The 13,246-nt window shown below is 43.9% G+C and overlaps 1 protein-coding gene across 1 annotated transcript; it reads left to right on the top strand.

Annotated features, from left to right (window-relative positions):
- The first annotated feature begins 5,869 nt into the window (after positions 1-5,869).
- dact2 (dishevelled-binding antagonist of beta-catenin 2) lies at positions 5,870-10,549 on the top strand. Its single transcript, XM_035606716.2, has 4 exons — positions 5,870-6,365; positions 7,648-7,780; positions 7,896-8,186; positions 8,335-10,549. The coding sequence occupies exons 1-4, from the start codon at positions 6,093-6,095 to the stop codon at positions 10,212-10,214; spliced, it is 2,577 nt and encodes an 858-aa protein (XP_035462609.2). The 5' UTR covers positions 5,870-6,092; the 3' UTR covers positions 10,215-10,549.
- Positions 10,550-13,246: the final 2,697 nt, after the last annotated feature.

The raw sequence follows: 13,246 nt of genomic DNA, 5'->3' as shown, positions 1-13,246 counted from the left end.
CTGTTTGTGCGTAAGAGAGGGTGGATAAGAGATTCTCAGATTTAAATAGTTTCCTTTACACTTTTTCTTTCAAACATTTTACAGAAGTTCTTGAGATTTCGAACACTGTCCACACATCCGTGTCTAATAAAATGTTCAGCAATAATGCAGAAAAGATGTGTCAGTGGTTTGTCAGCACATTTAATGACTACTGGGGGGAAAACAAAGTCTGGAAAGACAGAGATGAGGCTGCTGGGAATGTCATTAGTTATCTAGTCATAACGTTACACTTTTGACCTGACGATGGAGGTAAATAAAGTTATTACAATTCATCCTGAGGGGAACATTAATGTCTTTGCCAAATTTCAAGACAATCCATCCAGTAGCTGTAGAAACATTTCACTCAAAATCATAAATGCAAACCTCACATCGAAAAAGAATATCTGAGGATAACCAAAGTGATAAGGGGTTTTCTCCTCTGCATAGCATGGATATCTTTATTTAATCCCAATCTACCCAGCAGTTGGTAGTGGGGACATTTTTTGTCTGGACCAGACATTACCAACCCTTGAACCACACAGAGCAGCTAAAAACAGAAACAATCCTGCCTTCAGAGCTATAATTCTTTATGCACAATTTCACAAAGCCTCTCTTTGGACGGCTTAGTTGAGCCACAGTTGTGTTATCCAAAAATCTGCTGACTCAACCGCTATTGCACAATGGACATCTTTGACCAAAAGAAGAAATGTCAGTGTCCTTCAGCATGTCCTACTTTGTTGCACATGCTGAGCTTGTTGCTCAATTCTGTATAAAAGTTAAGTACCACCTTGAGAGCTGCAATAATAAATTCCACATAGAAGTAATAACTGCCTGGTCTGTACTGCTGTTTGGGCAGAAACAGAACAAAGACAGCTAGTAAGCCATAAGAGACTGTGATATTGTGTGGTCAGTCTCAAACTATTTCATCATTTAAATCTGATTTGCACTGGCGTAATAGTGTTCCTTTTAGTAGCACATGTGGAATTCAGTTTATTCTCCACTCAGCAGAGGCTGCAAAGTAGCATAGGTCTCCAGGGCTCTGCAGACAGGCTCAGTTAAGTACGATGTCCAAGTTTTACACTGCTCAGACGTCTGTCTCCCTGCCCATGAAAAGATACGGGCCATTTGAGACTCACCATGATAAGTCTCCCTTGTATGGACTTTGACACTTTTACATCCATGCCTGAAATGTAGCCATCGGCCAGGTAAATGATGTCTTTCAGACTTGTATCTAGTTAATTTTTGTTTTTCTCCATCTGAAGCCCAAACAGACACTCGTACTGTACACACACGGGTTATCTCAAACCTCCATAAAATACTTGTGGGTGAAGCAGGTGTAAACATATAAATATGATAAAAACCTCACATCACATTCACAGCAATTGTGCATGGCACACTGTGCCCCTTGACAAATCCACTTGGGGTTACATGGGGGGGGGGGATACATTTTCCAAACAGCTCCCCCAGCTTGTCACACAAGAGGTATATGGACCATGTGCTGGAACTTGGCTGGATGTAGCATGGGTAAGGCAATGCTAAATCAGATAATTTAGACTGATGTCTCCATGATTTGCAGGAGTACAGCACGGAGGCCGGTCTCTCTCACTTGCTGAATAAACAAAAATTTGTTCAGCTCAAATAAAATTTGATGAGGAGATAATTTTGCGAGCGCATGGCATAAAGGTCTCTCTCATGTGTAGCTGTGCTGCACTCGGACGACAAGTAAACTGAAAGTCTGGAGAGGCAGTTCAGCACATAAGATCTTCCTTATTCGTCCCACAACGGGGACATTTGGGGGCAAGATGATAGAGATATGGCTGGTCAGGCCCACCGTTGGGGGCAGGCCTCCACGTGCCAATAAAACAGTGTGCTATCAAACATTCAGTTGGTCTTGTTAAACTTACAGGACTCAAAAGTCCTCCGAAGTATCACAAGCTCTTCACAATTTGACTGATATGCTTGAAGAAACCCATTTCATGACCAATTTAATCAATATCCTGATGTATTATTTTATCGAATTTCCCTTTTGGATTAAGTAAAGTAACCTTAAGAAAATTCCAACGGCATTAGACAGTCCATTCAACATTTTTTGGGCATCAACGATTCTCAATCAAAGGTGAAACCCACAGAAACAGGTCTCTAATCTGGGATTTCATCAGGAGATAAGTCCTGGAAATGCTCCACTGAGAATGAATTGGAAAATAACATGGTGCATTGTGCAGCGACTGTCTGCACTTTTGCTCTCGAGTAGGTTTGACAGTAACTGTAGGCGCTACCTGTTACGAAGCAGAACATATCTCATTATGCCTTGTAAAACCCTGGGAACTATCACATTGTATGCGAGTTTGATATCAGTCAAGCATGTTTCTTGGATGCAGTATGGTTTTCACTGTAAGTAGTCAAGATATTTAAAATAACAAATGGGAATTCTACGTTGTGTTTCGGGATTTAAGATCGAATACTTGCCATCCAGCCAACTGGAATCGCTGACATGTCTCATGGGTGAGATACAGTTGGAGCTTTTTAGATTAGAAATCACTTGGGGCATTAAAAATAAGTCTAACATTTCAAAACACATTAAACCGCAGCGATGAGTTTAATGCAGGCCTTTCCTTAAAAGGATATATCTCTATAAAAAGCTGCAGATAAAGAACAGATGCATTTTTTTGCCATTAAAACACACTGAGATAAAAGCTAATTCCACAGTTCCTCTCAGTAGCTCTTGAGCAGGGGACAGCATCCGGTGATTGGCTGCATATCAACATCACAAAGTAGCCTTCTTTCTTCATTCATTCTTTAAAACAACTAACACTTGTGTTGTAGCACAGCAGTGGTCAGAGGTGGCAGAGCGAGGGGCCTCTGTTGTCAGACACAAGAGGCCGCTTTGATCTCGGACAATCTTGGCCTTTGTCAATGAATACCTGGGAAAGGGATTTTCAATTAGAGAACCTGCATGGGAATCCCCACAGACACAGAAATATGTGAAAACACACAAAGTCCCGGAAAAAGCTCAAAATCAGCAACACCCAACTTAGGAATTCTGCCTTTTTTGTAGAGAGCATCACAGTGTCTTATGTGTGATATCAGATCTTCCTCCTTTGAAGCTGTAAGCTCATAATGCCTACATGTGAACCGCTTGTTTTGGTTTTTTTCATGTACGCGGCGCTGACAACAGATTCACTCTCCAGCTCCTCTCGCACAGACACTTGCTCAGTCCCACATATGACAACACGCCATGTTTACCCCTCTGACTTCCATCCCACGCATCCTGTTTGGTGGCAGCATCTTCCATTGTTCCCCGTCTGTATCTAACCAAGAAGGTATAAAACACTCTTTCCACTGTGGCTGTCCATGGATGCAGTAAAAAGGATCCCAGTCTGTGTGCTTTTGTTTTCACTATCAACATATGCTTTATCATTTTTTTTAAGTGTGTGTGTGTGTGTGGGGGGGGGGGGGGGGGGGGGGTTGGAAAATCTGCTGATATATGCAGAACACAAAGAAAATGCCACGCAAGAAGAAACCTCCAGTGAGACAAAGCTTTTTGGATTTGGCCTCATAAAGTAGTCGGCAAAAAGTAGTTATTTTGTATGAATGAAGTTCGGAAAGCCTCACTGAATCCAGTACAAAGCCCACACTTGATTGCTAAAGAGTGGTCACCTTTTGCCGCGGCAAACCCGGCTGATGTCACCCTGAAGGAAGTGCTTTGAAGGTGATGGGGGCAGAGGGACATCCTGGCATCACAATACAGTGTTGTGTGCCAGCAGCATCACAAGGACATGACGCTATCCCTGTGAGGAGTGGGCTTCACAATGCATTGTACACTGTGAATATCTTGATGAGGGGTGTCCCATCAAAGTGATGGGGATGCGTTTTTGCAATCAGGGACGGGTAAACAAGTGATTTAGCTCCATATCTCCAGAAATCTTGCAAATGTCACGCTCAGCCTCACGGTGAAAGAGGGAAACTTCTTTATTTTGCAAGTAGAGTGATGCTTTTCACAATTCTGTCCAACAATGCATCTGAGAATAAATCTTATCACACAAGATTGAGAGGTGGTGTGACACTGCCCTCTAGTGTCTTAGAATTAATGGTTCAAAAATACTATTCAAACTGCCTGTAATCCTCATATCATGATCTGTGAAACTGGAATTTTAAATAATTATGTTTGATCAGATCAGTGTGTTTGTGTGTGTGTGTGTGTATGTGTGTGTGTGTGTGTGTGTGTGCATGTGTGTGTGTGTTTGAGAGATGGAAAGAGAGAGAGAGAGGGAGAGAAATACTCACACAGGTGTACACACCTGGTATTTCCTTTGAACTCGGGCTTGAAGATTCCGTGCTCCAGATATCAGCATGAAAGAATCTCCCCACCTGTCATACAGTACAAACAGCAGCAGAGGTGAACAGTCTGTTGCCATCCTTGTGTTGCCTTGGCCCGTGATGGGGGCTCAATCCCTCCCTTATCTTTTTTTAATCAGATCATTGACAACGAGAACAAGTGTTTCATTTGTCTGATTTAGATGAATGGCAGCTCAGCGCAACATGAATACCTGTCCCGTGAGTCATACTGTTGTGAAGACATGGATTAAACTAAGAAATAGCCACAGAGACAAAGTGACGAAACAAATGATAGCAGTGATGTGGTTTTATAAGGCATGTAGATGATGATTTCATGAGAAACCGTTGGCCAACAACAAACTAATTTAATGGATTTTGTTTTATTACATTATTTGGCTTATTTTGTTGGGGGGGGGGCAATTTTATGCTTTACATTATATTATTATTTCTAACAGCTCAAGGTCCTGCATTCAAAAAACTAAATGTCATCTTTTTACATGGATGGATTAATGAAGGGGCCTAGAGGGCACCATCCCAGGGCCCCAAGAGGTCAGGTGGCCCCTGGACCAGAGCCTCTGTATTAAGTGTTAATAATTACTTGAATGTAACATTTGGACATATCACTCCAATAAATGAATAGATAGGTAAACAAACATATATGAATAAACAGATTTTAGAATGATGATGATTATAATTGTCTTATTCTTATCATTATTCTTATCATTATCACTATCATTATTATTATTATCATTAGTCTTTTATTGTTATTTGGTTTTTTTTATGAGAATATGAAAAAAGCTTGGTCATATTATGTTTTGTTATTCATTCATTCATTGATTAATTGACTCACCATATTTATTTATCTGTTCAAGTTTTATGGCAATGAAATAGCTGTTTATGCATCAGAGGTTTCAACTTACTGAACGCCATCAGTTGCCATGAAAATGTAGAAATATCTCCTGCCACAGGGAGGCGCCATTCATCTATCACCGGTCTATATCTTCAAAACAGTCTGACTTTTCTGTCTAGGCTGTTGTGAAAGCAGAGTTTACTCATTGAAAGTAGTTTTAAATTAGGATTTACTTAATGTGTGTATGTTTCAACTTTAAAATTTGATCTATATGCCATATATCCTTTCAATGTGAATGTGTTTTAAGGTTTTGAGTTTTACACGGAGCTTCAAACACAGTCTTTTTTTCTTTCTTTTTTGGACGGGTGATAATCTGATGATGTTGAAAAAACATGCCACATGTTTTGACCAATTTATTTCCCTGAAATCACTTGCAGCTGTAGAGCTGAGCAAAGTCTGTTTCTCCTTACTGCCAGGGAGAGTCATAACAACAGAAATACTGTTGGAAATAGCAATAATACTAATATGCCCATCGTGCAGTGTGGCGTTATGCAGATGAACTCAGTACATGCCTGGGCAGCTTCAGTTTGAATGGGGACGATTGGTACCAGATGTTCATTGGGACGCCGAAGCCAGCCAATAGGGAGCGAGGCCATTTGGTCTGTGGGAGGAGCCAAGTCTCTCTCTCGCTCCGCTGTGCTCGACGGTCATTCTAACAGGTAGTTTAAAAACTAACCAGGTCAACAGCAGCAGCAGCTGCAGCATCAAGTCAGAAACTGACCGAGCGGCGCCCTCTGACCGGGGACGTTTCTTCGACGGCAGTTTTTATTGTTTGTTTCTTGTTTTGTCTTTTGGGGGGGGGGATAATGCCCGGACGCCCCTCTCCAGCATGCTGAGCAGGAAGGGGTCTTGCTTGGGCACGATGAGTGCCGCAGCCGGAGTGGACCGCGGCAGGGTGGGCGAGAGGCTGCAGGCTGCTCTGGCCGGGCTGCAGGAGCTCCATCTGCTGAAGGACAGACAGGGCCACATGGTGAGCTGGGCACTGAGGATGGACCGAGAGGAGCCGGCCACTTCCGTCCACGCCGGTCCGGAGGGCCCCGGTGCGATGGGGGCGGAGGAGCAGCGGCTCGAGGCGACCCTGACAGCCCTGAAGCAACAGCTGGTAGGGGGAATAAACGACACACAACGTAGTAATGTGGAGAGAAAAAAAAAACCCTCTGGCACATTTTCTTTTGTGCAGTAATCTGTGCCTTTATTTGTTTTATTTATCTTTATTTCTCACGACGAGACCAACGCTGGACTCAAGTGGAAAGTTGAGTTAGTCCTCGAGTAAAACCGTCCTCTGCCTTCAGCTGATGCCCATGTGCATTCAGTCTTCAATTATTACCAGACACACTTTCATGCTCTCAGCTGGGGGTGGGAAGTGGGATGGGTGTCATAAATCAAGGTTCACTGCTGGACCAAGGGGACTTTGAGTTGTGGGGGGTGGGCCTCAATCATTAACCACTAATGCCAGGAAATAAAATAAAAGGTATTTTTGTTGTTGTTGCTGTAAATGAATTCCCTGAGTGTTGGAAACAATTGGCTCTGTGGAGTTCTCTGTGAGCAGCTTTTTCCATGAGGGCTGCTGTTTTGAATTAGGTGCTCTGCTTGACTCTCAGCGAAACAGGATGAATGCACTGAAGCGTGCACAGTAAATTGTGTTTCACATTAGACCAAAATACAGCAACAGCAGCTCGGCGAAACCCCATTTTAAAAAACAGACAGACAGATAGATGGATCGATAGATGCATAGATAGATAGATAGATAAATAGTTTATTGGTCCTGTGGGAAATTTAGGAGTCACATGGAAGTCTAGAGGTTGTGACCTTTTTCAATAGGTCACTTTAATGCCCAACTTATTTACTCTCTTGTTTTAAACATTAATTAAGCAGTGCAGTTTTGAGGCAACGGCCCCCAGTCCTCATTTTAAGAAACACTGTAACAGTAAAGGCCCAGCCTTCGCTGCAAAGCAAGGAGTCCTTCATCCCAACCCCCAAGCTTTCTTCCCCTAGTAGTTTACACAATGGCCAGGCCCTCGCTGTGGGGGAGAAATGAGTTACCCACCACTGCTTCTTCCATGCTCCCCCGTGTCCTGCTGGGGTTAATCATCAGCCACAGCTGAGTCGCCTTTGTTTTTCTGATGGCTTTACATTAGAGCATCCTTTATCTGAACAACAGACCTCATCTTGATAAAATTATGACATTTTTAGCAGCAGTTATTCCGGTTCATACACCTGTACAGAAGGTTTCTGGGTAATTGCGTGCATGTGTGTGTGTGCATATAGGTTTATTGCATGACTCCCTCCTCTCCTGATAAAATCTAATTAGGTTTTCCTTTGAGGTTGGCGTTTTGTTGTTTTTCGGGGGTTGCCTAAAATGTTATGCAATGTCTGTTTTACAGTCTCGTCTTCGGAAACAGGATGTAGGCCTGAAGTCTCACTTGCAGCAGCTGGACCAACAGATCAGTGAGCTTAAGCTGGATGTAAGCAAGGCCTCCACGGAGCAGCTGGAGAGTGACAGCAGGCCAAGTTCAGGTGTGTAGGCACACACATTCCCACTGTTTACAAGCAGTAAAGCCTAGGCTCAACCTACGACCACACAGTTTTAAATTCAGAGATAAATACTCATGTGTAATCGTTCTCTCTCCAGGTTTTTATGAGCTCAGCGACGGTGGCTCCTGCTCCCTGTCTAACTCCTGCACCTCCGTGTACAGCGAATGTCTGTCATCTTCCCAGACAAGCCTTCTCCTCCTTCCCCTGAGCCCTGCTAACACCCACATTAGCCCTCCATCACAAGTTGATGTCTTCCGTCGCCGTTCTGCCGACGAGACCACGACCCAGCCCAACCCTCCACGGGCCACAGGCCTCCACCTGGGCAGCAGCAGGATCCGAGCGAGCACTGCAGGCACCGAGCAGGCACGTCCAAGACCCGTGTCAACAGGTAACCACATCTCCCTGTCTCTAATTTAAGATCTTGAGTACAAACCATGCAAAAATGTTGCGCTGCAAATAAACGTGTATTTTGCTGCATAATAAAATGCAATTGTTTTTGTGGAGGTTGATCAGTATTTTTTTTTTTTGCCCACCAGGTGATCTTGATAGGATGATGGCTCAAGGACCAAGCTACTTCAAATCTGGGGATGCAAAGAAACCTTCCATGTACCCAAACCTGAGAACCTCCACAGTGGACCCCAAGTTTCAGAGCAACCTGGTGACCCGCAGTGGCACTGAAGTGTATCATTACCCCAGCCCCTTGCATGCTGTGGCTCTCCAGAGCCCAATATTTTCCAATGGAGGCAATCCAGCCACACCTGGACTCCTACAGGGCCTAGGAATGAATGGTTCTGACACCCTTCAGAGGGCAAAAATGGGCTATGAGACCAAAACCCTGGGCTATATTGACAAGCTCCTCCAGCGAAGCTTGAGCAAAATACAGAGTGACACAGGCACAGAGACTGTATACACACACGGTGACTTCCACAGGAAGCCCACTGAAGTTGTTACTGGGCTTCATGAAGTATCTCAGAAAGAGGTGTGTATGTTGAAGCCTCTTCAAGCTCTGACCCCAAACCTGATCCAACTAGATAGCGACCAGAAGAGACACTGCATGATATACTCCAGCCAAGAACAAGCTGATAACACAAACCACAAACAGTCAGCAAGAAATCAAGAGGTTTCATACCGGTACTCCTATCCTGTTGCCATTCAGGAGTACAGCTCTGATGAGGTCACCACTTCAACCCTCAGGAAGAATGGTAAGCCCCAAGGAGAATATGCAAGTGTAGAGAAAAGCCATTCAGAGAGGAGATGTGGGGATAATGGAAAAGACCAAGAGAGGAAGAGCCATAGACAAAGACCAGTGATGGCCCACAGCTCCAGCACAGAGGAGAGTCAAAGCTTCGAGGTTCATGCTGGTCTCACAGCTTCCCCTGAGTTTGTCCATGCCAAATTCGTCCCAGCTGGATCCCAGAGGGTCAAGGTGAGACAGGCAGACCGTAAAACCAAAGCCGTGAAGCTGAGAAGAAAAGGCAGTGATAAGTCTCGAGCAATGAGGCAGCAACATGGATACTCCTCTGGTGAAAGGACCAAAGAGGCCAGTGGTGTAACCAAGGGGGAACAGAGAAGGCCCGGAAAGGGAAAAGTGACCCAGAAATTTACCACCTGTCACACAGAGGAGCGCAGACAGGGCTCAGGCTCTGACTCCAGCCACTATAGCCCAGGAGTCATGTACACCCATAAGGTCCATCCTAAACCACATCCCATCCCCGCTGTCACAAAGTCCAGCAAAACCCGAAGACTTCAGTGCGTGGAGTATGAGCAGCCTACAGAACAGAGGAAGAGGAGGCAGGGAGCTGCCAAGTGGCAGTCTGAAGTGGAGATGTTCCAGGCCTCATGTGCTCAGCGTCAGAGGTCAAAAGAGCCCCATGCTCAGGCACCAGGGAGCATGCAGATGGTTCGCAGTATGAGTGCCAAGCCAGGCCAGTGGATTGGAACTCCTCGTCCCTTCCAAACCTCCATGTCCTCTAACTCTTTCCTCCATAACCTTAATGCCAGATACCCTGAAGCACCTTTCCGCATGTCTAGCCTCTACCCACCCAGGTGTGAGTCTGAGTATTCAGCTGAATGCGCCTCTCTGTTTCACTCCACCATTGCTGAAAGCACAGAGGGGGAGATGAGTGACAACACCACCAACCGCTTTGGAGATAGCGAGTCCAGCCAGAGCTCTCAGTCCTTCTCAGACTCCGACAGCAGTCTGTCTTTGGACGAGGAGGACCAGGTGGACAGACACGAGGAGGAGGGAGGCCTGGTGTGGGCTGAGGTTGCTCTGGGGCCCACTGCTGCTGGAAGGCCCCTCCAGCAGCTCCCACGCCCCGAGCCATCAGCCTGCCGGATCAAAGCTTCCCGAGCCCTGAAGAAGAAAATTCGTCGGTTCCAGCCTGCCTCCCTGAAGGTCATGACCCTTGTATAGCGACATTCCCCTGGGCTGAAAGAAAACAGTTCAATCTCACCTGGTCTTTTAGCACAGCACACTTAATCATCCCTGAGAAGCAGTCATTAAAGTGGACTGCATTTCTGCACTGATTGCTTTGTTAAAACAATAACAAAATGTAAAGCATTTACGATGTTTGAACCTGAAAATGGTGTACAAAATGGTGCATTGTATAAAAGCATTTCTAACACAATCATTACGCTTACACTTAATTTGTAAATATTTACGTTGCTGTAATGAAAGTTCCCCATGGCGTAAGGCTGCATTTGACAATTGTTTGTACCCGAGAAATAAAGCCAATCTTTTTCCATTTCTTTCGCAGATAATTGTTTTTTTTGCTTTTTATTTTATTTTACTAATTGTAACCTTTGACCATCCACATTTATCTCATTAGAATAAACAGGTATTTAATCTATATTGGGACAGTTTGGAGTTTTTAATGCATCCCACATTCAGACACCTAATAACGATACCACTGAGTATGGTATATTAGCTGTTTGGGCTAAATTCAGCTGTGGTTTTAATAGCACCCAGTGTTTCTTCATCAGTAAGAAAGCAATGCTGGCAACTTCTCTCGTCTGCTAGTGGCTGTTTATCACACACGTTGAAAAAATCTCCACTCCTGCCTTTACAAACGCCCCACTGAGGCAGACCAATTTAGCACAGATAGCAGTAACGGCTCCTTATCTGGCTTCCTGACTCTGCCCAGCTGTTGGTTTAATAAGTTGCGACTTCAACAATCAACCCAGACAGTCGTATTTGATTAGCGGGTGAAACCTGTCAGGCTCAGTAATTTAAATGTAAGTAAACATACTTGCACTCAAGTACTAAAACACACAGTCACACTCCTTCAGTTGCACAAACAGACATTAAGATGATGGCACTGGAAGCTGGGGTTTCTGAGGGGAGACCGGAGGTTTTCTAACACTTGGTGTATGTGGCAAGGGGCACATGGGATTAAGCAGGAATGACAGATGATAAGAGGCTCCTCATTTTCGAGCTGTCATGAGGAGATTAGACAGTAGGCAGCTGCCCAATAATCTAATTTCCAAAATCTGCCTTGGTATCCTTCCATTAAAATTCTTTCAAAGATGGGGTGAGCACAAGGGCACTCATGAAGGTAAGTAGTCGGGTGACTGTCCTTTCAAACATTAGCCCTCACTCCCGTGATCATACCTCATAATATGATTTTTTTCCCATCAGGCAGCCACTGTGACCTTAAAGTAACCAACTAAGGAGCTTATAGATTTGACAAACATTTTCGGCACTTCATCCAATTTTACTTTGAAGTTGTGCTTCCTGCAGATCCACTGACTGTGGAGACCAATATTTTTAAATCTCATGAATCATTTCTTTAGAAAGACTTTCTGTCAAAATCTGCTTTCAAAGAGAAAAAGGAATCTTTCTTTAAATGAAAGTACTCACTAATGGGAATATGTTAATTCAGCAGAATTATTTTCTCTATTCATCAAACACAAGACAGGTCCAAAGGTCAAAAAACCCAATGCACATCAAAGATAGCATTTTAATTCAACAACTAGCCACGATTGAATGAAATTATTAGGATTTGTACATCCAGCTGACCTCTGTCCTCTCCATAGGAGCGACAGCGAGTGGTCGGAGTGGGATTAGTGCTGCTGTTTTCAACCCAGCTCAGAAGGAGCCTCGACAGGCCTCGGACTTGTCTTTGATGTTGAGTATGGCGGGTCTGTGTCGGCTTGACCTTGTGTGCTTGCTGACCTTTCCAGCTGTAGAGCTGGTTCATCTCTGATCTCACCACAATAGAGAGGTCAGGGGCCTTTTTGTACGCTTGCTGTCTATAGCCTTGTCCTTGTGTTTCTCCATGTTCAGCATGTCTGTCATTTACTTGTCCCTTTCAAAATAAAGTTTTTTTTTCTGCAAAATCACTGACTTAACAACTACATAATGTAAAAGAAGATGCTAGTTGAAAATAATTCAGTTAGAGAGTGAAAACTCTGGGGATCAAATATGCAGCAGGCGTACAGATGCACATCTCAGTGATTTATAAGTTCTCCCCATGGATGGCTGACAAGTTATATTGAAAGACTGCAGATGTCGAGAGGGATCTCATTACATAGATTTGGGTTCAAGTGCTCTGACATCATTTGCATGAGAGCACATGTGCAAATGGTCTCATCTAATCAAGATCACAGACTTTCAGATGACGCCACACCGGCTGATAAAGGGTCTTAACTGAAGATTTCTAACCATAACAAAGAAAGAGCCACAATGACTTATTCCCATGACTACAGATGGATGATTACAGTTGAATTGTACCTTTATTTTTAACTTTTACTTATTCCACACTTTGCAAGCAATGATGGTTTAGCCAGAAATATAAAAATAACAGCTAACTGACTTCACACTCACTCCCAGCTTTCCTGGCACGCACTTTCTAAACCAGTCATCAGCAGAGCATGATCGTCAGTGTCCACTGAGATAAAAATAGGTGCAATGGTGTCATGCCAAACTGGGACAGGTAGACACAGAGGTAATGCAGAGATCGCATGCCACTGAGCGGCTTTGGACCGTGATCTTATTACAGATGAGATCAGTGTGCTTCTCTTCTTCTTGACACGCATCGTCTTTCATCTGTTTCATTCATATTTCTGTATGTAGAGGAAATGTTTTAAAAAGCATTGCGAAAATGTATCAAATTCAGCATTGTTCAGAAATTTTAATTTGTGATTTCTGTAAAACAAGAAAAATGTTACAAACAAATGCAAGAGAGAGCAATAAAAGGGAGTAAGAACAATGGGGGTGTGTGCCACAGACAGGTACTAATTAAACTTTGACTTGGTTCACATTAGGTCACAGTTGGAGGAGGGGTTCTCCTCTTACGTGTTCATGAGGTAATCCCACAGCCCAAAACGCACCAGCCCTTCCCAGTCTGTCTCCACACTCAAAAATAGCTAATACTACATCAAGCTGTCTGAGTTTTCTCTTCACAATGATTAACACGTAGCTCTCTTGCAGTGTGTTGTCGTCTC

This window comes from Scophthalmus maximus, chromosome 10 (genome assembly GCF_022379125.1).
Source record: "Scophthalmus maximus strain ysfricsl-2021 chromosome 10, ASM2237912v1, whole genome shotgun sequence".
In the NCBI taxonomy this organism is placed as follows: domain Eukaryota; kingdom Metazoa; phylum Chordata; class Actinopteri; order Pleuronectiformes; family Scophthalmidae; genus Scophthalmus; species Scophthalmus maximus.
This window is presented reverse-complemented; position numbering and strand designations above follow the sequence as displayed.